The 22,521-nt window shown below is 39.6% G+C and overlaps 1 protein-coding gene across 1 annotated transcript in view; it reads left to right on the forward strand.

The window, feature by feature from the left end:
• adamtsl5 (ADAMTS like 5) overlaps window positions 1-22,521 on the forward strand; it is a 68,182-nt gene that overhangs the window by 29,952 nt on the left and 15,709 nt on the right. The window contains exons 5-9 of the mRNA XM_022194834.2: window positions 376-481; window positions 1,144-1,271; window positions 10,834-10,957; window positions 18,246-18,332; window positions 18,857-19,020. Coding sequence (XP_022050526.1) covers window positions 376-481; window positions 1,144-1,271; window positions 10,834-10,957; window positions 18,246-18,332; window positions 18,857-19,020 — 609 coding nt within the window. The remainder of the gene's footprint in view (window positions 1-375; window positions 482-1,143; window positions 1,272-10,833; window positions 10,958-18,245; window positions 18,333-18,856; window positions 19,021-22,521) is intronic.

The raw sequence follows: 22,521 nt of genomic DNA on the forward strand, positions 1-22,521 counted from the left end.
ACGCTCACGCTGCTGTCAGAGCTGTTGTCGTACTGAAATGTGTGTGTGGGTGTGTGTTTGTGTGTGTCCATATTAATTACAGGCAAAAAACACTAATTCGTTGCAGCGTGTTGAAGCAGGTTTCAGTGTGTGTTCATGAGGCCGTTTGTGAGCTCTGATCTTCTCGTGAATGAGCACAAATCCTGACTTGATGAAACAGTAACTATTCACCCTATTCATCACAGTAGAGACAAGCATCTGTCAGATTTATGGACATCAAAATCAATGAAACGTTGGCCCTTTTAACGCTATTCGTTTGGGTTTGATAAAGGTGTTTAAATGTAGGTTACTCCTCTAGTAAATTTATATTTATGTGTATGTATTTGTTGCATGCAGGAGTGTCCGTCCGGCTCGGAGGACTTCAGGGAGATGCAGTGTGCTGCCTTCAATGACAGACCGTTGGTGGCTGGAAACTCCTTCAGATGGACGATGTTTCATGGAGGTCAGTGACACAGATCATTTCTCGCTGCTTGTCACCTGTTGTACATGTTGATTCTGGGTTTTTTTTTTCAATTTTGGTTAACTAAATAATCACAGAAATTTAAATGTTAACTTTATTATTCTACACAAAAGACATGTTTGAGTTCTCTCTGCTTGTAGTCGTGGTTGCTCTGTTTCTATTTAGGTGCAGAACTTTATATTGCAGTGAAAATGAGCCCACAGTGAGTAAAAATGTGACAGGAACAAAACAAATGTTTTGGTTAAGAGCAGGAATCTCAGTAAATATTTAAAATTTCTACAAAGAAGTATGAAACTTGGTGGATTTAATGCCACACTTACACCCAAAACTCTCACGCACAGTCTGCCAGCTTGTAGATGCATTGAGTCTGGAAAGTTAATGCTTCTCAGACCACATGTGTAACTCCATGTTCAGGGTTTTAGCGGCCATGTTGTGAACTCCTGTCCACTCTGCGGCCTGCTGTGGCTTTAATCCCACCTGTGATCTGACTTTCCTCTCCAACATCTGTTAGTTCTTTCCCTCCTCTCCTCTCTGCTCTGTCCATGTGCTGCCTGTTTGTGTTTCTCCGTCACCTCCCTCCTGTTTCTTTGCCTGTTTTCCCATAATAAAGTAATGAGCCACTGACCGGAGCTCTTCCCTGCCAGGCTCTAACCCCTGTGAACTCAGCTGCCTGGCTCTGGGTCACAACTTCTACTACAACTTTGGCCGAGTGCTCGACGGAACGTCCTGCAGCAAGGAGCCGGGAGCAGTTTGTGTCAACGGACGCTGTCTGGTGAGTGACAACAACGCTATAAATATGTGTTTTCAGTACAATCTGTATTCATTCATGTGCTGTTCAGTTTAGCTTATCTTAAAATAACCTTTAAGTTTAGGCTGCAGTCATTCATGTTCGGCCCCATGTTAATCATAGCTATAAATAAGAAACATCTGGATGGTGCCTCTGGAAAATGAGAGTGGACTGTAAGTTTTCCATAGAATCCAAACAGTGAGGTGAAATGAAGTTCTGTTGAGCTACTTAGTTGACTGATGTTTGTTCTTAATGCACATTTGTCTATTTAATTCATAACACTGTCCATTAATGCAGCTTTGAAAGGACTAATGTGATCATTTTCATACAGTTTATTAAATATATCAAACTGGTTAATGCAGTTATTAACCCTAAAATAACTTGATGTTGGCTTTGAAGTTGTCATCTCTAAAGAGATTAACAAAATGACCGTCCAATGGGAAAAGTCTGCGTTTGCTTATTCTTTGGTCTCGCGGTTTCGTGTTTAAATCAAAAATCTTGACAGTTTTAAACTAATTTATTTAGTCAGTGTTCATGACTGCTGATGTCTAGACAGCATTTTGTCTTTTGTCTTTTCTTTTTTTGAAATTAAAAGGGATTTTGTAGAACAACAAATTTATATGTTCCAAACAAAACTATGTAAAAACTAACTTTAGGTTGTGTTTGAAATAAGCTCACTATTCTACAGATAAAGTCTCCTGGATTGTTCAGCAGTACCACAGGTTAATATTAAGACCACTGAATTTGTTATTAATCTCATTAAAAATCATGACTTGATCATTCATTGCAAAGTAAAGCAGTGATCTGCATCTTTCTCCATGCACTAATCTGCCAGTACACCACTATGCACTGCTGCTTGAAATTACAATTAAACAACAATTAAACAACCCTAGTATGAACACATCCTTTAGCTGACTAAGAATACATCAACGGCAACTTTATCTAGGATTGCCATGTACAAAGAGGCTTTAAGAGCCATAACACTTACAGGATAATCTGGATTTATGCGTCAGGTCTACAGACGTAACTCCAGTTTCACTAAAATGGGAACTTGAACTGTAAAAGTTCCTGTCACAGTTGTTGTGCTTCTCCTTCTTTGGAACTGACTAATTGGTCAGATGTGCAAACAGAAAGAAAGGTGGATTTTCTACAAATATTTTGATGATAATTATTACATCATGAGAGTTTTGCATCCATTTTTATCTTTTGAAATGCTACAACTGTCAGACACTCATATATGGAGCAAAAGTAAAGGTTACTCTTTATTATCGTTGCAGTTTACCCAACAGTTAGCAGTGAACAAACAGAAAAACTACAGCACACTCTGAACCACACAACAGACAAAACATGGCAGCAGGGACAGATGAGTTTTTCAGGATGCTGGTCCTGCAGCTAAACAGACTGAATCTGCAACCAGATGGGACCAGCCTGTGATCACTGAACAGGTTGGACCTTTTTTTATGGCTCTGTCTGTGTACAGCACAGACAGATTTCTGAGGTCAGACTCTGTGGTTTTACTACACACTTTCACAATCCACTCCAACAGGTTCCTGGTCTTCGGGATGCGTCACCCAAACCAACAGATAAAGAGGAAACGTCAGTCAGACTCAGTAAAACAAGAATAAAACATTTAATAAAAGAGATGTGGACACCGAACCTTCTAAGTTTATGGTTAAAGTAGAAGAACTGGTGAACCTTTCCTACTGTTGGACGACTTCAACAGCCTAACCAGGAATGGAAATAGGAGGGTTTCTCCTAAAATCTTTAGTTTTGGACATATTTATACCCAGATACGATTGCCTACACCACTCTGTGAAATTATCAACCACTGGACCATGGTGGATTAAAGTCAAAGTCAACTTTATTGTCAATTCTGCCACATGTACAGGACATTGACAAGATTGAAATGCTGTTTGTCTCAGACCAAGGTAGCAGAAAATAACGGTTGAAGTAAACAAAAAAAATAAAAAACAGTCAGAAACAAGCAATGCGGTGCAACAGATGGTGCAATAGTACTGCCTGACTGGTGCACAAACAGATATATATTTACAGGTGGCAGTAGATTACATTTACAGATGTAAAAGCAGTGCAGTATTGTAACTGATGCAAAATAAGATGCAGTGAAAAAACAGTCCAGTCTGGTTGTTTTCATCCATAGTAGTAGAGCCAGTAGATGTTAGCTGTAATAAAGCAAAGTGTCGCAAACTGATTGGCTGGTTGCAGCTCAGGTTGTTTGAGGGGTGATGACAGGAGTCTAAACAAACTGAATCTGTACTTCTGGAAGCGGAGAGGTCCTTGATAATCCATTACAGTTTGCTCCAGTGATGTGACACAGATTTGAAAATGAAGCTGGACTGACTCCAGAGTTTCTCTCTCTGACTGTCTCCTCTTCGCTCCCACTCTGTTGAGGTTTAAGTGATGTTGACCAGTCTGACTGCAGCTCTCTGGAGAAGTGAGCTCCATGCTGTGCATTAGGGCCAGAGTGCACTCATCAGTGTGGACTGCAGCCTTCAGTTAGCATTACAGCTCTGCTCGGCGCTCAGCTCCACGTCCACGTTCACCCCTTTCACCCTCACACATGGAGACGCTCAGAAATGAACATGTGTCCCTCAGTTGGTCAGTAGAGACGTCTGACACACGAGGGGACGACGCGGTTTTTACACAAGGATTAATGCACGTCTGTGTTTACATATGTCTATATGTGAGTGTGTGTGTACATGCTCTCGTTTGGCGTGTTGTGTAAATAAGTGGATTTATGGGCCGTGGACTCGGGCAGGCCGAGGTCAGAGCAACGCAGAAACAGGAAGCAGATGCAGCCTGCAGCTGGTGTGGACGAGTGCAGGTCACAAACTGAGTCCAGACTGCAGAACACATGGATGGTTTGGACACGTGTGTGTGTGTGTGTGTACATGTGGACATTTACAGCTGAATTTGGAGTGTTTTTTATTAGCAATACAAAATGTCCTCATTTTTCATTGGAGAGTTTTCGCAGTCAAGTCAGTCATCTATGAAAATCTACTTAATTGATCTACTTAATTGTCAGATAGCAGGAAAAATGTCCAACCAACAGTCCAAGACCTTAATGTGGTTTTGGTTTTTTATTCAGTTCATTGGTATCAAATAGAAACCAGACTAAACGTCTCCAGCCAAGTTAATGGTTCTGTGAGGCTGTATTTGAATTAAATGCTAATGTCAACATGCCAGCAGGCTCACACTGACTGTAAAGTAGAACTTATGTTCACTTTAGTTGCCTTTATTCGCCAAAAATGACGTTACTGCTGCTGCCATGCGATGATGTTCTTCTGGCTGATCACAAACCTGCCAGATTTTGTAACCTGGTGCAGATGGCTTATATGCAAAAAGGATGAGCTGGAGGCATGAATCTGTCAGCTGGTCCATCTTAATGAATCCTCAGTGTGGGAATATAGAGACTCCCAGATGGCAGCAACCTGTGGAGGGAGAAACTGGAAAAGATGAGATGTTCTCTAGAGATGGGACGGCTTTCCAACTTCAGATAAATATTTAAAAATAGTGTTTGAATGACGTGCTTTCTGTACATTACCTCTCCTGTAGCTATCCCAGCGGTGGAGGTAAAATTTTTCTCAGCAGCAGCAGCACAGGTATAAAAGGTTTTGGAGCAGATTGTGTGCAATAGTCAACACGTCAAGCACACTGATGTTTTTATGTTCAGCAGAAATAATATTCACCAGGCTGACCATCATAGTTTAGCCCATTAGTTTGCTTTTTTATAATTACCATTAAACACTAAGTATGTGGTGCAATCGAAAAGTTCTGGGACTGTTTGTGGTGCAGGTGCATGGAGCTTTTCTCAGTAAAGTACATCTGCTAACAGAAGGGTTCAGGACCTGTGTTACACCTGTTTTTGTGACCAGTGGTTGGTGCACATTTCGAATGTCTCCATGGAGCTCAAACTGGAGCAGAGAACAAACATCACATTCAGTGTCAGTATCTAACCTCCAACCTGAAGGATCATCACTGACGATCAGAGGAGGGTCTGCAGCTACAGACTCCAAAACTGGACAGTGTGTCAGTTCAGAAACAGCAGGAGAATGCTCATTGTTTTCTTCAGCTTTCACATGATTGTACATCAGAAACTCATCCCTCAGGGCAGAGTTCTGCTGTAACATCCTGAAGTGTCTGAGGGAGAACATTCAACGCAAACGACTTGAACTGTGGTGCGATGCCACGTAAGTGCCTCAAAGTGCTCTCAATGCAGTGATTATGCCACAACGCCTCAACTGTCACTCTCCAACTGGCCAGATCACCTGAACTAGACACCCTGCGGCTTCTTTGTCTTCCCAAAAATAAAAGTCAATTTGAAGCGTTGTTTTGACAAAGTTTAAGGGATTCAGTTCTCATGACTGATCATTTTTTTACGTACTGGGACTTCCCGGGAGCATTACAAGCGTTACAGTAGCAGTTGGAGCAGTGCGTCGCTGCACCAACAGACTACTCTGAAGGAGATGTTGGGCAAATTTAAACCACATATGGCTTTTGATTTCTACAGGCACAGTCTCTGAACTGTTTTTATTGCTTTGTGTACAGCTGAGGGTGAAGGGGATGTCATGTTTTTCCCAACAGTAGCTGGCCTCAACATTCCCAGTGATACTGCCTCTTTCCTCCCAACACCTACACGGACACTGGTTTCTTAGATAGTATTATTATTATTAGCATTTTGCACATTTTAAATATTTCACTCAATATACTATGTAACCTTTCTGTTACTTTTATAACTTTGAATATTTTGGATTTGCTACAATTGCTGTTTTTTTGTTTACTTGTAGCACTTTAAGTGCTTTTAAACTAATCTTTTCTTTAATTTTTCTAGCTGTTAGTGTTTCCTGTAATGCATCAAAGCACCAAGCGAAATCCATCACATTTGAAAACCTACTCTCCAATAAAACTGATTCTGATGTGTTTTAAACAGTAAAATGTAATGTAATATCTGAAGCAAATCTCATTGTTTCCCAACTATTAGTCGTCAAGATGTTTTGACCTCATGTTGAAGCTAGAGGAAAAGTCAAAGGATTATTTAGGATTCCACCGCTGGAGACTAAGATCATTGGTTCAAATCATTATTGTGATCCATTCAGATTTGTAGATGTCAGTCTGGACCAAAGTGGTGGACAGACAGACCAAAGTCATAATCGTTGTTAAAACTGATCAGGTAACTCCATGTTTCAGTAGCAGCAGCTCGAAAACACCTTAAACTGATCAACTCATTCTGTGTGGTGCAGGCTGAGAGAATCAGTAGCACTAAGTTTATTTCTTCACCCTCAGAGTTGCATCAACACAGCTGATGTTGCTGCAGTGTTCCTGGTGTTTTGCAGGACTCGGTCGCTCCCTCAGTGGGGCCCTCGTGCACTCTGCTACCTTGTCACAGAGGATTCATTTCCTGTTGTGCTCACACAGATGCTTGGAGTGTTTTGTGTTTTTAAGGGGCTTAGGGGGCTGATTACAGGGTCCCTAGATTGCTGCTCTCCTGCCTGGGAACGTCCCCTTTGAGTGGTTTGTTCTGCAGAAGACCGGAGAAGAAAGCGACCACTGTACGTAATCTATCAGCAACCAGATTCTCCACACACCATAAACCGTCCGGATCGACCTCAGTGCTCTTTACTTTGGCATTTTAACATTTACAGACACTCCTCTGCCCATTCTGCCCACTTGAGGCCCCGAGAGGCTGCTTTTCTCCAAAGTAAATGTTTGAAAGAGGAGGCAAATGACAGAGAGAAGCAAATAAGAGGAGAGAAACTTGAGTTTCAACATGATTTCTCATGTTGTGGGGAGAAAATCCGGGCTCATTTTCTGGGACCAAAGTCGAGTCTCTATGTGGACATGTCTTTGTGTTTTTGAAACCTTCGTAGTGACGGCATTTGAGCACTGTGACGATGTTCTGGCTGCTTCAGAGAGCTGTTGATTGAACTAAAGTTACCTGTCAGTATGTTGAGTAAACTCAAATTAAAGCTGAGATTTTATTGTTTGATTTTAAATTGCACATTTTGATGTACAGAGCTGGAAAAACAAACCAAAAAAAACGGTCCAAACACTTACCATCTGGACTGTGTGAAAAGAACATCTCAGAAACATAATAAAAACACAGTTTAATGCAGGATGTTGTTGCAGACTGTCTCACACTGCATCTACTGAACTTTTAAAGTCATAAACTAGTGTATTCCCTGAATACTGAATTAGTTTTGCTCTTTGTTTTTGGTTGGCCCCTTCTTCTGGCCTGCTTTAACTCAGATAACTCAGATGAAGTAATTCTTAAAGTTCATACTGGCTAACAAAAATGTTTGTCCAGCAGTTTTTTTAAAAAAAAGCAAAAGTAAGTATAGGTCCAGGACTAACAATCATTATTAAAATGGACTCGATTTGAGGTTGAAAATCTGCAGACATTTTTACTACACTGACAAATTTATCATTTACGAGCCCCTCTACATATGCATTAAAACATTTAAGGTAATCTACTTCAATAAATGGACCTACAAAAAAACTGCATTTGACATGTTCAAAATTCTGAAAAGTACACAAATTGTGTTCAGTCAAAAATCTTCACAAAAATCCAGACTCTATGTGTACTGGATGTTATTAGTATGATTTTACACTAATTACAACAGAGATTTGGCTGCTGTTTGCATGTGCACGTTGTCAAATTTTTATTTAGGTGAGCTCATAGAGAGATAAATATAAAGGTTGTGTATTAGACCTGGACAATAGGGACATTTTTGAAAGATGACAATTTTCCCCCCTTAAAGACTTCATGTTAGACTCTGGTTGATTTTAACATTTAATAACTAGACTGGATATTGTTCAGATATCAATCATTTAATTCTTACTAATCAAAACAAAAACATTTCACACATTGTCATTCTTCCTGGACAAATTATGCCACTTTTCCCATTCATGTGTATTGGATTTCTAATTACAGATACATACAATGTAACAGCAGATTTTGCAAATTGATTTGTATATCTGCAGGTAAAATATGACTAGCTTTAAATCTAATTTTACATGTCTGCAGTTTGCAGTTTACATATCTTAGTTCAGGATACCTTTACTTCCTCCCAGTTCAACATATCTACATTGTCCTTTTAGATTTCTTAAATTAGGTTTGAATTGTTCAACGAGATGTAAGTATCCTGTGTATGTAGATATATCTTGAGTTAAAGCTGTGACTTGGGGACATTGCAGATATTTTGTAGTTATCTCAGAAGTTACAGCAAGTCTTTTCTAACGTTTTTAACCATAACTGCATATGACAGCCGTTTTATGGCCATGTCAGAGCAGCGACGTTCTGCTAAGTATCGACCACAAGAGGTGAATAGTAATGAGTTACATTTCCTTGAGTAACTTTTTGAAAACAATGTACTTGTGAGAATAATTTTTCTCTATACTTTTAAATTTTACTTGAGTAGATTTGTGAAGAAGAAATGCTACTCTTACTCCGTTACACTGGGCTACACTCGACTTGTTACTTTTTTATTTACAGCATTACATATGCTTTATTTTGCCAGAGAGATGCCCCCAGTGGATCTACCACATGACTGTTTTTCACCAATCAGATGAAGCAACAATAATCACGTGACTCCATTTCACCAGACATCACCCTGCAGTCACATGACCACATACGAACTGTGGCGGCATAGCGGCAAAAACTCTACGCACGTAGCAGACATGGAATGAAAAAAACGGGCGTTTTCGAGAAATTTGATCTCGCTGCACAGATTTGCAACTTTTTTGTCGCTGTATGTGACAATAAAGCCTTTCAAAGTCTGTGTTTCATTGTTGCTTTACTAAATGCAAAACTGTTACTGTACAGTGCTGTCAGAACCTCTGTGTATTACATTGTTTATGAAATAAAAGAGGAGTAAATTAGGTTAGATGCACCTGATTTGTCATTGGATTGAGTAAAAATATATAGACAATGACATGCTGATCAGCAGCTTCTTTTGGTAAAGATGTTGCCAAAGTGTAGTTCAATGTAAAATGTCTAAATGAGTACATCCAATATTAGTAGAATTAAAAGTGTAAACAGTGTATGCAAGTATGCAAGATTTAAAAAAAAATCCAAGATGTAGTGAGTCTGTCATAAGGAGTGGTATGAACATAAGTATGTGAATACAACAAGCTGTAAGTAATGTCAGGATGCCAGATAAGACATAAAGATAGATAAATGTACATTACTTTTAAATCACTCCATGTTCTGGCTCCTGTTTACATCTTTGAACTTTTAACCTCAGATTCTGCACTTTGACCTCTCAGATCAGGAAATCAGTAATTATTAAAAGTCCCACATCCCAGGTGGTCAGACTGATATTTTAGCCCCAATGCTGTGGAAGAAGCTCCCTCTGAGAGTCAAAAAACCTGGACAATGCTCCATTTAAATAACAGAAACGACTTTCCATGAAAGTTCTTACTATTGCAGAACTGAAGAAGCCCCCAACTGAAAACAGTCTGATGACGAGTTCATGCCAAATGTTGTCTATTACGTTCAGCAGTTTTTGAAGCATCCTTCTCTCAACAACTCCAGAGCAGCCAAGTAATACCAAACACAGTTAAATCTTTCTGAAATATTTTGATACCATGAACTATATTAAGTTCTCAACACAGAGAATGAAAAAGTCCCATTTGTCAGCTTATGTCTTGTGATTTTTACAGCATGCACATACAGTCTATGAGCATTGTCACTGGAAGTAGTTTGCCCTGTTCAAGCATACCAACTGTTACCTTACTACAGATATTTGTTTCAAAGCTTTATGTTGTGAAAAACTGAGCTTTGGAAGTTTGTGTTTTTTGTGCCTTGTCATTTTGTACAGATGTTGTTTATTTGCTTTTTTTTTTTAAATTTATTATTTGGAAATACCAGAATTTGCACATTATTTTAGATTTTTGTCTGTCTGATCACATCACTTCTAAAACAATAAGTCAGACATTACAATCAAACAGTTACTCAGTACTTGAGTAGTCTTTTCACCAAATACTTTTTTACTCTTACTTGAGCATTTTATGGATGACTGCTTTTTACTTCTACTTGAGTGATATTATTTTGAAGTAACGCTACTCTTACTCGAGTACAGTTTTTGGCTACTCTACCCACCTCTGCTTCTAATAAATGAGGCTTTTGTTCCCCACAAACTGTTTTCTGATGAGTTATTTATATTTTAGAGCATTTTACAGCAGTTTTGTCCACCACAGCAGCTACTATTTCTTCTGTTGACACTGTTCCAAAGCTTTACTGGACCAACATCCAATGGAAAGCTTCCCTTTAGCAGCCTATTCCAGCTGTTATTCTGACTAGTCCAAACTGAATTACAGATTCCTCTAGCTGTCGTTTTGACTAGACATTATGCCACTGTGGATAACTGTAATTTTAATTCCAGGTTGTCAAACTCAGCTGTTAAATCTTAAAGCAGTTTGCTATAAGACAAAACAAATAGAAAGGTTAGAATCTTCTCAACAGAGAAACAAACAGACATCCAACCAGATGTTCTTCCCTGAAACATTTGTGTTTGTTTGTGTCCTACAGAAGCCCGGCTGTGACTCCATCTTGGGCTCGAAGCAGCAGGAAGACGCCTGCATGGTTTGTGGAGGACACAACACCACCTGCCTGCACCACAAGAGTGTGTACCAGAGCAACGGTCTGGAGGCAGGTAGGAAACCCGATCATCACTCTGTCTCCACCAAGAATGAATTACTGCAGTTTCAGGCCAATGTGATCTGTGGATAATTCCAGGACCTCTTTGTGTTTCCCACCCAAGAGTTATTAGTCATTCAGCTTTACTCAAAAGGTGATTGTTCAGTGATAAAGTGAACATTAACCCTGGTAACAGCTCTGCCAAACAAAAGGGGTTTGGCTGCCTTCCAGGAAGAACTTCAGCTAACAACAGCCCCAAAATTACAGCTGTTAAGGTTTCAGGAAGGAGGAGGAAGAACACAAAGTTCTTCAGGCCATTCTGGCTCAATGCCAACGAAGCGTTTTCTACCTTCAGCTCAGAGGCTAATGTGGGGTCTGAGTCAGTCTGCAGAATTGTCCATATATGCTGTTATCTAACTGGAAAGTTACCAAAAACACTGAACAATGAGCTGGTTCATCAACACGAACACGCTGCTCGTGACCCTCAGTTTGAGTACACTGAAGGAAACCAGAGTCAACATTCAGCCTTCAGCTAGTAGAGAGATCCAAAAATCCAGATCTATACACATGCTTCTGCACAGGTTTGTGACAATATTGGAATACTTTTCAATAATTTACGACCCCACTAAATAGAAAAAAAATGTAATAATCAACACAGTATTTTCCTCTGCTGTAGCTCTGATGAAGATTGGAGTAACTCCACTCATTATAAAAATGGGCAGACCTGAAAGCTTCTCACCTGTTTCATTATTGTAGTTCCTAGGATCCTTGTTTTGCATGCCATCTGTCTCCAAAATTGCAGATACAACCAAAAACAAAGATCTGCTCAGCATGAGCTGTGATGGATAAGGGGTTATACTTCATATTCTGTTTGTTTTTCCTTTTTTCCACACACAGGCAGCACACTTCAGCTTGTCAAAAAGCCAGAACTTTCTGTTATGTTTCACTATTTGTTGACTGACATTATTAAAGTTCCCACCCTTTTATGCATTGAGACATTTAAAGGTACTCTGCATAGAGTTATTAACTCATTTAACATTTTTTTCACCACTTGTTATACAATCTTGTCAAAAATTCCTGCTTCATGTGCTCTGGAAGTTTTGGTAATGATATTACACTTCATTAAGTTGCATATTGGACTACCACTGGCTGCTGTTTGCATGTGCACGTCGGAAAATGTACTTTTAGCTGAGAAAATTTACTCATCTGCTGTTAAATAAATCATGAGTCAAGCATGAATGAAGATGCTGACACCAAAGATAGATGAATTTATTAATATTATTAGGGGAAAGTAGTTTGTTCCTATGCAGAAACCTCCACATTATGCTTAAACATTTGAGAATCGTTTGCGTATTATTCTCCCACGTACTCAGGGTTGCTTTCTAAAGCCCCTTTCAGACACTCACTACTTTAATCTGATGAGATGTTAACGAGTTTGCATCATGTCTGAATTACTTCGCTGGTCAATTTAGCATAAAAGTTGCAACAACGATCTCACTTGCTCAGACCTAAGAACATTTATGTACCGTTCTCAACGTTGCACAACTCTCACCTATCATATAATAGATTCCATTATATGTCACCTGATTTACTTCTCAGTTTTAATGCATTGCAAACTGTGACTCTCCATCGTAGGTATTTCTGAATGAAGGAACACCAGCATAAATGTGATCTTTGTGTAAATTCTGTAGCTTTAACAGACTGATAGAGAGTTCTGGAAACAAGGTCTGTATCTCCCATTTTGAGGCATAACTGTATAGTATAAACATAACTGATATCACTGTCAATACAAACTCAAATGTTTGTCGTCATTTCTTTGCATTAAGAGGAAATCTTTGAGCTGCTTGCTGTTGCTCCAGGACAGTATGTTATGAGGTAGTACAGGCAGCTAAATGTGACTTTGAACTGTTGCTTATTGAACCACGAGACGTGCACCATCTGACCTCTGTTTCCCAAACTCAAATCTCACTTGAGTGGTCGCCACTTTCAGAGTGATGATGAGGTCATACATGCTGTTGAGGACAATCTGGAGGCTCAAGATGTGACCGTCTTCTGCGAAACTTGAACATCATTCGACCAAGTGCGTGGAATTTAAAGGAGACTATGATGAAAAATAATGCAAAAACTATCGTTATCCTGTTTCTAACTTTGTAAAGTTCTCTTGGATGTACCTGAAAAGGCTGTTAAAGTCAACATGATAAATAATCCTCAGATGAGGTGAAAAATGTCAACTACTGGGGCAGTGATGTAGAAAGGAAAGGAAATTGATTCTAGATCCTGTGTTGCCCTCTGCTGAGCGCTGATTTGTGAGATTTTAACACAGCTCGTACACACAAACAGAAAGTACGCGACACCTCTGGCGTGCGACTTGGCCGAGCCTCAGTTCAGCTCAGTTTAGCTTCCTCTCACAGCTCGGTGTGTAGGCCGAGCAGAGCTGACAGATGGAGCGTCGGGCCATAAAGGCTCAGATTGAGAAAGAAGAAAACAGGCTGATAATGGTCGCTTTGTTTGGGCGACTCGGCAACCTTGGGAGGTTTTCTCTCCTCCTGCAGCTGCGTTTCCAAACCGAAGGAGAACCGACGGAGGGCGGCGGCGTTAAAAGCGCTCCTGGTCAAGGCCTGAAAGCCGCCGAAGGCCTCAAACTCGTCACCGTCCGTCTGTAACTCTGACGTTTCTTCAGTCACAACTTCATAGAGCTACATGAACCTTGTGCATAGTTTCTCTGTGAGGCGGGTAAGCAGGAGCAACCAGAGCTACTCGTTCTTCAGAGCCGTGATGAATGGAATTCATCCTGTGACTGCTTTTCAGTGCAGAGCAGCAGGGAACCATAGAGCCGTCCCTCCCTCTCTGCTTTGGCTCACAAGTGAAATATCACGGCGTTAATTAATGGTTGGCAGTTTGAGCTCATTCATAAATTGTCTCTCTTTGTGCTCGTAAACCGACACTGCCAAGCATTTATCACAGTTAAACATCGGTGACAGCAGAGAGTCTGATTGTTTTATGGTGACAGACAGTCAACAGCATTGTGATACGAACCACAACCACAAAATCTAGCATCATTGTCTGATTATAATCCAGATTCTTTGTGAGTTACTGATTACGTATCGCCTACTGACTGCTGATAAAGAAAACATTAGTGAGCTATTCAAAGATTAACCCTCAATATAAAGTGCATAGTACAAATTCAAGGCCTGGAGACTGAACATCTTAGACTACTGAACCATAACAATAACACAGCAAACGATTAGATATGTGCAGCTGCCTGTAAGGGACTTCATTTAAAGAACTTTCATTAATGCATAAAAGTTTTTAAAGTAATTTATTATTGCACAAATACTCAACATGTCCTCCATGTTGTGCTGATTTTGCACGTCAATGAGCAGACCTGCCAATTTATGCCTGCTGTGGCTTTACACAGTTTAAAAGGTCAACCTACAAGTTCAGTCACTCAGAGCCTGAAAGGTCAGATATGTTATATATATATATATATATATATATATACACACATATATAGATAGATAGATATAGATATAAAACCATAAATCAGCTTAATTTGCATTTAAAAGTGCTTGCTGCTTTTAAGTAGTGACTCTCACACCTCACATGAAAACACAGACACATTAGGCTCATTTACAGGCTTGTAATTTCCATTTTTGGGGTCTGCAAAAATAGATTTATATTCAGAAATCACATTATTTTCAGTGGTGCTGCTCAGTTGGTAATCTGGGAACTTGTGCTGTTACAGTTGCATCCAGAAAATACCCAAAAGGACCTGTCACATGACATTTTTTAAACTATGAATGACTGCCTTCAGGTAGATGTTACAACACCTGCAAATATAAACAACTCAATTCAATTCAATTCAGTTTTATTTATATAGCGCCAATTACAGTCAAATTGTCTTTATACGCTTTACAGAACTCATAACTCCGTATTTATTACTTCACCAAGGAACGCGGTGGAGTTATGTGATGATTGGCGTACGTGAATCCTTCTGTTTGTTAGCAACATTACATCGAAAATGCACTAATGAATTTGGATGAAATTTTCAGGGAAGGTCAGACTGCCTCATTACACTTTGGCAGTGATGTGGCTTATAGTCTGGATCCACGGGTTTGTTAAAGATTTCTGTATCATTGCAAGATAGCTGCACAGCGTCACTGTAACTATGACAACAAGTGAACACTACGTCAGCTACGGCAGCCTGCTGACAATCATGTGATTGTGATACTACAAATCCACTGCTGCTAACTTATCGCAACTTATCTGTCAAAATGATGCAAGGAACAATTGATTCAATTGTGGGGATGTTTCTGAGTCCCACCAATTCCTGCCACCTGCTACATGTTTATGTCATGTGATTCGGTATCCTTACATAACGTACACATGCATAACACACGCCTGTGCTCAGCGCAAGCTCATTTTGTTTGAGGATACATGTATATTAAATGGCCACATTCTTTGTTGATGTGATTTATGATCATAAATAACTAAATATGCTGCATTTTTGGCAATGTCATATGGAGGAATGAACAGCCTTGGTGGAGAACTGCATTCTCTGAGTGCTTTTCTTGTTTCTACTTCTGTCTCACTGTTCAACAAACAGCAGCTCAAAATATTGATGTGATGTAGATCGTTGGTTTTTGTCCTTCTTGTATTATTTATGTGTTTTATGCAAAGTGCAATATGTACATAATTTGTACACGTGAATGTACATGTATGTTTTTAACAGGAACTTTGTTTTACATATATACAGCTCTGTAGTTGTGCACTCTTATTATGTTGTTGTCTGGGTGTACAGAGCTGTAAATCATCCTTTGGGACCAGTATAGGAAAAAAAAACACATGACACAACAAACATCTCTTCACCGATGCTACTATGCTGTTTACATGATCTCCATAGCAACCACCGCATCCGACACCATGACTAGCGATGTTCAGATTGTGCAAAGTAACTTCTAAAAGAAGACACACTGACTGCCAAACCACATAGACTTTAATCCTCCATGTTTACTTCAGCATAACGTTGACGAGCAGCTCATACGACACACCCTCACACAAAGAATAGAGCAACTTCTGCTACAACTACACCCATATACTCCCATATCTGGGGTAAGGGTGCGTAACCAACATTACATCGCTTATATCGGGCCAGCCGACCAATCAAGAGGCTTCTCAGTAAGAGAGTCTTAAAAAGACAAAACAGAGAATCTCAAACAGAAATTAGAAAAAGTGAGGCAACAAAGTACAGTATGAGAAATATAATGTGTATTGTGAACATTAAAGCAGGTAAACAGGGTCTTATAGTCCCTAAAAGTAAAATTTTAAACTTATAAATATGAATAATATGGGCTCTTCAAGTTAGCACATTCTGTAATTCTAAGCAAACCACCAGACACTAGAGTATTTCACAGACTTCTTGTTATTTTGGCAGTTTTTATTCATTTAAATAACTACAAATTTGCATTACATTGACGTCAGTATAGAGTTCTTAGTTCATATTGGATTCATATGATACAATTTATTTTGATATTACCATGTAGAAATTTGTCTTTTTGGAAGTGCTGCACACTTTTGCTACTTCTGGATTTGGCCACAATATGGAAACACATTGATAAATTTAAAAAAATATATATATAGCCTATTATATTTTGGGCACTAAACACATATTTTTCAATTTCTAAGTCACACGATCATCATAGGTCTGCTATTGACAAGCTCACCTGCACAATTATTTAAAAAAAAATCTCTACTGCCAGCATTTTATTTTGAAATACATGAAAAACTAACATCACTTTAAAGATTGATATACAAAATCTGCAAGTATGTTCATGTCAGATTATGAAAGATGTGGACAGCTGAGTCTGATCAGAAAAAAAACAAGATACAACATGTGTAGCTGTAATAATCAAGATAAGAGCTTAAAAACAAAGGTAGTGAAACTTTGAAAATAGATTTAGACTCAAAAACAACTAACGACTGATCAGCTAATAATTTGAGTTTTTCTGGGTGTTTGAAAAAAAATGGCAGTGAGGTCCATGTTTGGGGTCAACAGAGGCCAAGCAATAAATTTTTGACCAGGGGTCCTCCAGGAGGTTAGTGAGGTGATGCAAACAGTCTCTGTGAGTAGTTAGCTGAATGTGACATGTCAGTTTCCCCTTAACAACACAGACATGTTCACTACCAGTCAGTCAATGAAATACAACACAGCGCTTTACAGATGAAAGAATAAAATGTAACAAAACAACCAAAACGACCCCCAATCCACAAACATCATGTTATAGATAGATGGATAGATAGATAGATAGCTGTATTCATAAAAACAAAATAAGAAAATAATTTTTAAAAACAAAGTAATAACTAAAGACTAAATAAGTGAATAAATGTCGAAATTCATGAGTTCAATTAATTCTAAAAAAGTAATTAATAAATAAAACCCATCAAATCAAAGTATACATAGAGAAATTAATAAATAAAATTAAAGAAGCAATAAATTAATAATCAAATCAATGAAAAGTCTAACTGAAAAGGTAGTTTCTTGAGTTTACCTTTAAAAACATCAACTTTCTCTGCTGCCTTCAGGTGTTCTGCTGTTCTAGATATGTAGGCCATAATAACAAAAGGAAAATTAGCTTCTTGCCCACTGCCATAACCCTACTAAACAGCTGAGTCATTCTCAGTTAAAGTACTGTTGACTTTTAGTTAACTTCCTGTGATGTACTGCAACTGTACAATATTTTTGCTTTTTGCACAATTCTCACTTTAGCACGTCATTTTGCACTACTGTATATAATTATTCTTTTCTAGATGTGTAAATATCAATATGTATTACTTTTTTCTCTAGTTATTTTGTTATTTTTTTTCTTTATTCTTAGAGTGACACCAACAGCCGAAGCCAAATCCCTTGTATGTTATGTACGTACTTGGCCATTCTGAAAAATGCTGCCTTACTGTAGGTTTTTGTTCTAATTTTGGGTTGAATTAAAAAGCCACTACCAGAAGATGTGAGGGTTGATAAGATGAAAGCAAATTTAATCTTTATTTGGTCTGTAACTTCTCATTGTCTTTGACCTCTGAGTTGCTTCACTGTAAAATAAACACCGACTTCCATCTCGTCTGGCTGCAGGTTTAACCTGAAAGTGGATTATTTTAATGCTCTGCTTCGTTAATACTGAAAATAACTTGTCTTTAAGAGCCATCTGTCCCTGCTTGTTAAAAACTGCCTTTTCCTTTAATCATGTGAAGCAGTTAAATTTGAGGAAACCGAACATTAAAGCTTCTAACTGACTGACTCTGTTTGCCAGGAGGGCCGTTTGGATACAACGAAGTGGCCATGATACCGGCTGGAGCCACTCACATTCGAGTCACCGATAACAGCAAGAATTATCTCGGTAAGATTCATCCCATCACTCACACACACACATATCAGGTTCAGCTTCATATAGATGAGACATCACTTTGTTCCGGCGCTGTAAAATGAATTCCTACACTCTCTAGGACTTCCTCTCCCCGGAGACAGGAGGGGCTCAGCAGTCCCATCTGGTTTCTGGACTCCACTCTGTGTTTTCCAGGCAGCATAAGGACCAAGGGCATCTATTTTCATTCTTGTTTATGAGACCAAAATACAGCAGGCAACGAAATGGCACACTGTGGTCTTGAAAGAGTCGCTCGTAACGGCTTTATCTGACCGCTGGGGTGAGGCAGGTGAAGGTGCCTGTTTCCATCTCATGTCATGGAAAATCCCTCCGGCCTGCACTGAGGAGAGACAGCTGCCTTATATAGTCAGCTGGCACATTTCCTCAGCTCAACCCCAACTTGACCCGCTGATATTGAGAGTTAATTGTTACCACTATTGTTGCAATGGGAAATGTTTGACTCATTTTTAAAAATTCAATAATTCCACTTCCTCCTGCAGCCCTGCAGAATGGTCGATCCCAGTTTGTGATCAATGGGAACTGGAAGATCAGCGTTCCTGGAGAGTACAGCGTCGCCGGGACCAAGCTGCTGTACAGACGTTCAGCAGATACCTGGGAGAGCTTCGAGGTGTCGGGACCCACCCAGGAAGATCTACATCTGATGGTAAGGAACCCTAAAGTTGCCCAAACAGGACGATTTGGTAACTTTGGGCCTGTTTCTGCAACTTGCTAAGGCCAGTAGTTGGTAACTAAAGCTCTTTGGTGATTAGTTGCCGAAATATGATATTAGTTTAATGATCAAAATATATTTTGGGGGAAACGTCAATACATGTTTCTGAGCTCCAAGGCTGCAGGAAATCGCAGCAGGCATGAAGGATCACGAAAATTTACAGGAGTAGTCACCTAATCGGTCCCTTCAGCCAGGTTAGGGTTAATTTCCATAGCAATGTAGAATACAACAGCTTCCAGAGTGCACCAAAACAATCTGTAGTTACTGTTTTCAGAATTTCCTTTATGACAACATTTGTATAGCAACCTGCACATTGAAAATTTCATCCTAATTGATGTATTATACAGCAAGTGCTGCTGGCTCAGCTGACATCTTCAGCCGGGAACCACCTGTCTGCAAGTGTTTCGACCCTTCATTTCCCGGAACCCTCTCGAGGTGGTGGGTCCGCAATGAGCACGTCTGCTCACTACGTGTCAGCTGATAGCTTCCAGCTTTCTTCTTCCCTCTTCAACCACAGCCAGCTCGATGATCTTTCTGCCGCTTGGCCTACTACTTTAACAGCTTTCTTCCTGTCCCTGCCCTTGACACCTAGGTTCCCTAATGTGTTTGTGCAATAAGGCAGCCCTGCTTGGTTCTTTTTGTAAATTGTCCATTTTAGTGGACGTGCTTGCCTCATTGTGTGCAAATGCTCCATCATAGCAGTTCTCCCATCACTACACTGAACGGGCCCTGTCACTGCATCCTGGGTTTAGCACAGCCTGAGACAACTGCAATAAATGTAAAGTAATTTCAAGCAAGTCAGAGAATTTTTCACTCACTGAATGATGATCAGGTGCTTCCAGATTGTTCTTCAACGCAGAAGCAGAACACTGAAGTCTGAAAAAAGGTGTTCTGTGCAGTGCTTTTTTAAGCCTGCTGCATTTGTGGTTTGGTGGACCGACAAAGCAAAAATCCATGATTTTTTTCCAGTCCTGTCTGTCTCTTTAGCAACTTTTCTAGAGCTGAGCTTGCATGTCACCTTTTTGTCATGTCGGAAATCATCCCACATTTTGCACTTCATGTAGGGGATAATATCTGTCTGTGACCAACTGACTGAACTTGAGGTTTTTTTTTTTTTTTGCAACCACCCAACCATTCAAAAAACTGCTTAATAAAGACTCCCCTTATTGACTAGTACTGGACAGAATGAAATCATTTTTACTCAAGCTGATTTTGACTTTGTGGTCAGTAGAGGATTTTGGAAGTTTGTGGTTGACAGTCATTTGTTTAAAGGAATGACGAAACCATTTGTGGTCGACTTCCCTCAGAACCTAAGAATCTGCTAACAACAGCTTTTCTTAATTATAAAGTAACATCATAATTGTTTGCATACGAAATATCTGCACTATAGCATGAAAAGCGCCATGTAACTGAGAACAGCTCCATTCTGCCCTCCTACATTGTGCACCACTGTGCAGAACTGAAGATATTCTGCTTATCGTTAGAAAAACACTACTTTTAGATAAATACTTGATTGTTTTCATTCAGGCTCTGTGCAGGAATTTCAGATCTGGCTCAGCTACCAAACAGCTGATAACTATTGAGATGTCTGTTGTTGTAAGGTGCTGTTTGTTTTACCTGGCGACTCCTACATAGTGAGCTTGAGTCCACCAGCATTTGTTACATCTTACCGGAGGCCTGGCACTTGGATTTATTGCTTCTTCGTTAACCATAGCCCTAACCCTAAGGCCTGGGGTTAGCCCTATTATTGGACAACAAACCCTTGGTTTGGAAAAGCAGCTGCAGCGAATTTAGACGCCTTGCCTTGTTATTTCCCTCATTTAGTTTAGTTAAGATTGTAATTCTCAACCTGAGCCTTTGGATTTCATGGCTACTACAGCAAATTATAGGTGAGGGACACCAAGATCAGGAGGTGCGATCAGGAAGGTTCAGGTTTATGCATATAAAAAGCAAAAATTGTACCTTGCTTACACTGGGCCACAAATTCACTTCCAAGTACTTTTCTTGTTGTTTTTAATCTCTGTTTAAACACGTGTGTCATTTTTGTATGTGTACTAGTTTATTTGTTATCTTTCTTCCTGCTGGGGCCTCTTGCCAGGTCATCATTGTAAATGAGAAATTGTTCTCAACTGATCTTACCTGGTAAAATAAAGATTAATAAGTAAAATCTTGTGCCGCGAAACACCTCTCCTGGTGTTCCTGGCACTTTTATATACACAACCGTGTACAAGAGTCTGGGATCACTTAGAAATTTACTGATTTATATATTTTTAAAATTATTTTTATTGGCCATTTTTGGCCTAAATTAACAGGTTAAGTTGAGAGGCAGGCAGGAAAGTAGGGCAGAAGAATGAGGGGTAGACCTGCAGCAAAGGGCCGTGAGCTGGAGTCAAACCCAGGCCTCTGCGTTGGGGACTATAGCCCCTGTTTATGGGTCCATTTCCAGCAACCATCCCTCCTCTGTTCTAATGCTACATTGTGTTAACTAATGGTGTTGAAAGGCTCATTGGTGATTAGAAAACCCTTGTGCAGTTATGTTAGCACATGAATAAAAATGAGAATTTTCATGGAAGACATGAAATTGCCTGAGTGACCCCAAACTTTTGAACCATAGTGGCGCAGCCCGAGCTGCCATTGGAGGGCAGCTCAAACCAAATTTCATTGTATATGAAAGTGTGCAATGACAATAAAGTTTATTGATTGATTGATTGATTGATTGATTGACTGATCTCTCTGGAGGTTCTGTTTTATAAGTGTATGAAGTGTTGTAGATCTCCTCCACTGTGTCAAAATGCCAAAACATCAAGTAGAGTTTCATTCTGAGGAGGAGAGAGACGTTGTAAGGAGTCAAATGTGGCGAATAGGGCAGATTGTGTTGTGGCCAAAAAAATCTGTGACGAAGTGCACATTGCATTAGAGCAACCACATGGCATCACACCACAGTTCAGGTGGTTTTCACCAAATGTTCTCCTGCAGATGCTTCATTATAGTAGAACTCTGCTTTGACAATCCAGTTGTGGGGGATGTATTGCAATACTCAACCTTGTGAATGCTGAAGAAAACAACAAGCATGCTCCTGGTTGTGCTCCTGACCTGTTGGACCATCTCAAGTCTTGAAAACTGCAGCTCTTCCACTGTTAAAGCTGTTTCTTCTCTTGGTGGTCGTTGCACAACCACTCGTCTTATATACTTTATGATATAGGTCCTGATGCTGATTGCATTGTGCTTGAAACTTTTGATTGCACCACATATGTACACAAAAACATTTAAATGATAGAAAGTAACCAGTCACTACTTAGTATTAGGAGATATTAAAGGTCTTGAATTGGGATCTGGGCCAATAAACTCAACCGTACGACACAATAATAAATGCAGTACGATCACGGTTATATAAATCGTGATGCATACATTTGCAATAATTACACTGTTTGCGTA

This window comes from Acanthochromis polyacanthus, chromosome 2, assembly GCF_021347895.1.
Source record: "Acanthochromis polyacanthus isolate Apoly-LR-REF ecotype Palm Island chromosome 2, KAUST_Apoly_ChrSc, whole genome shotgun sequence".
Lineage (NCBI taxonomy): Eukaryota > Metazoa > Chordata > Actinopteri > Pomacentridae > Acanthochromis > Acanthochromis polyacanthus.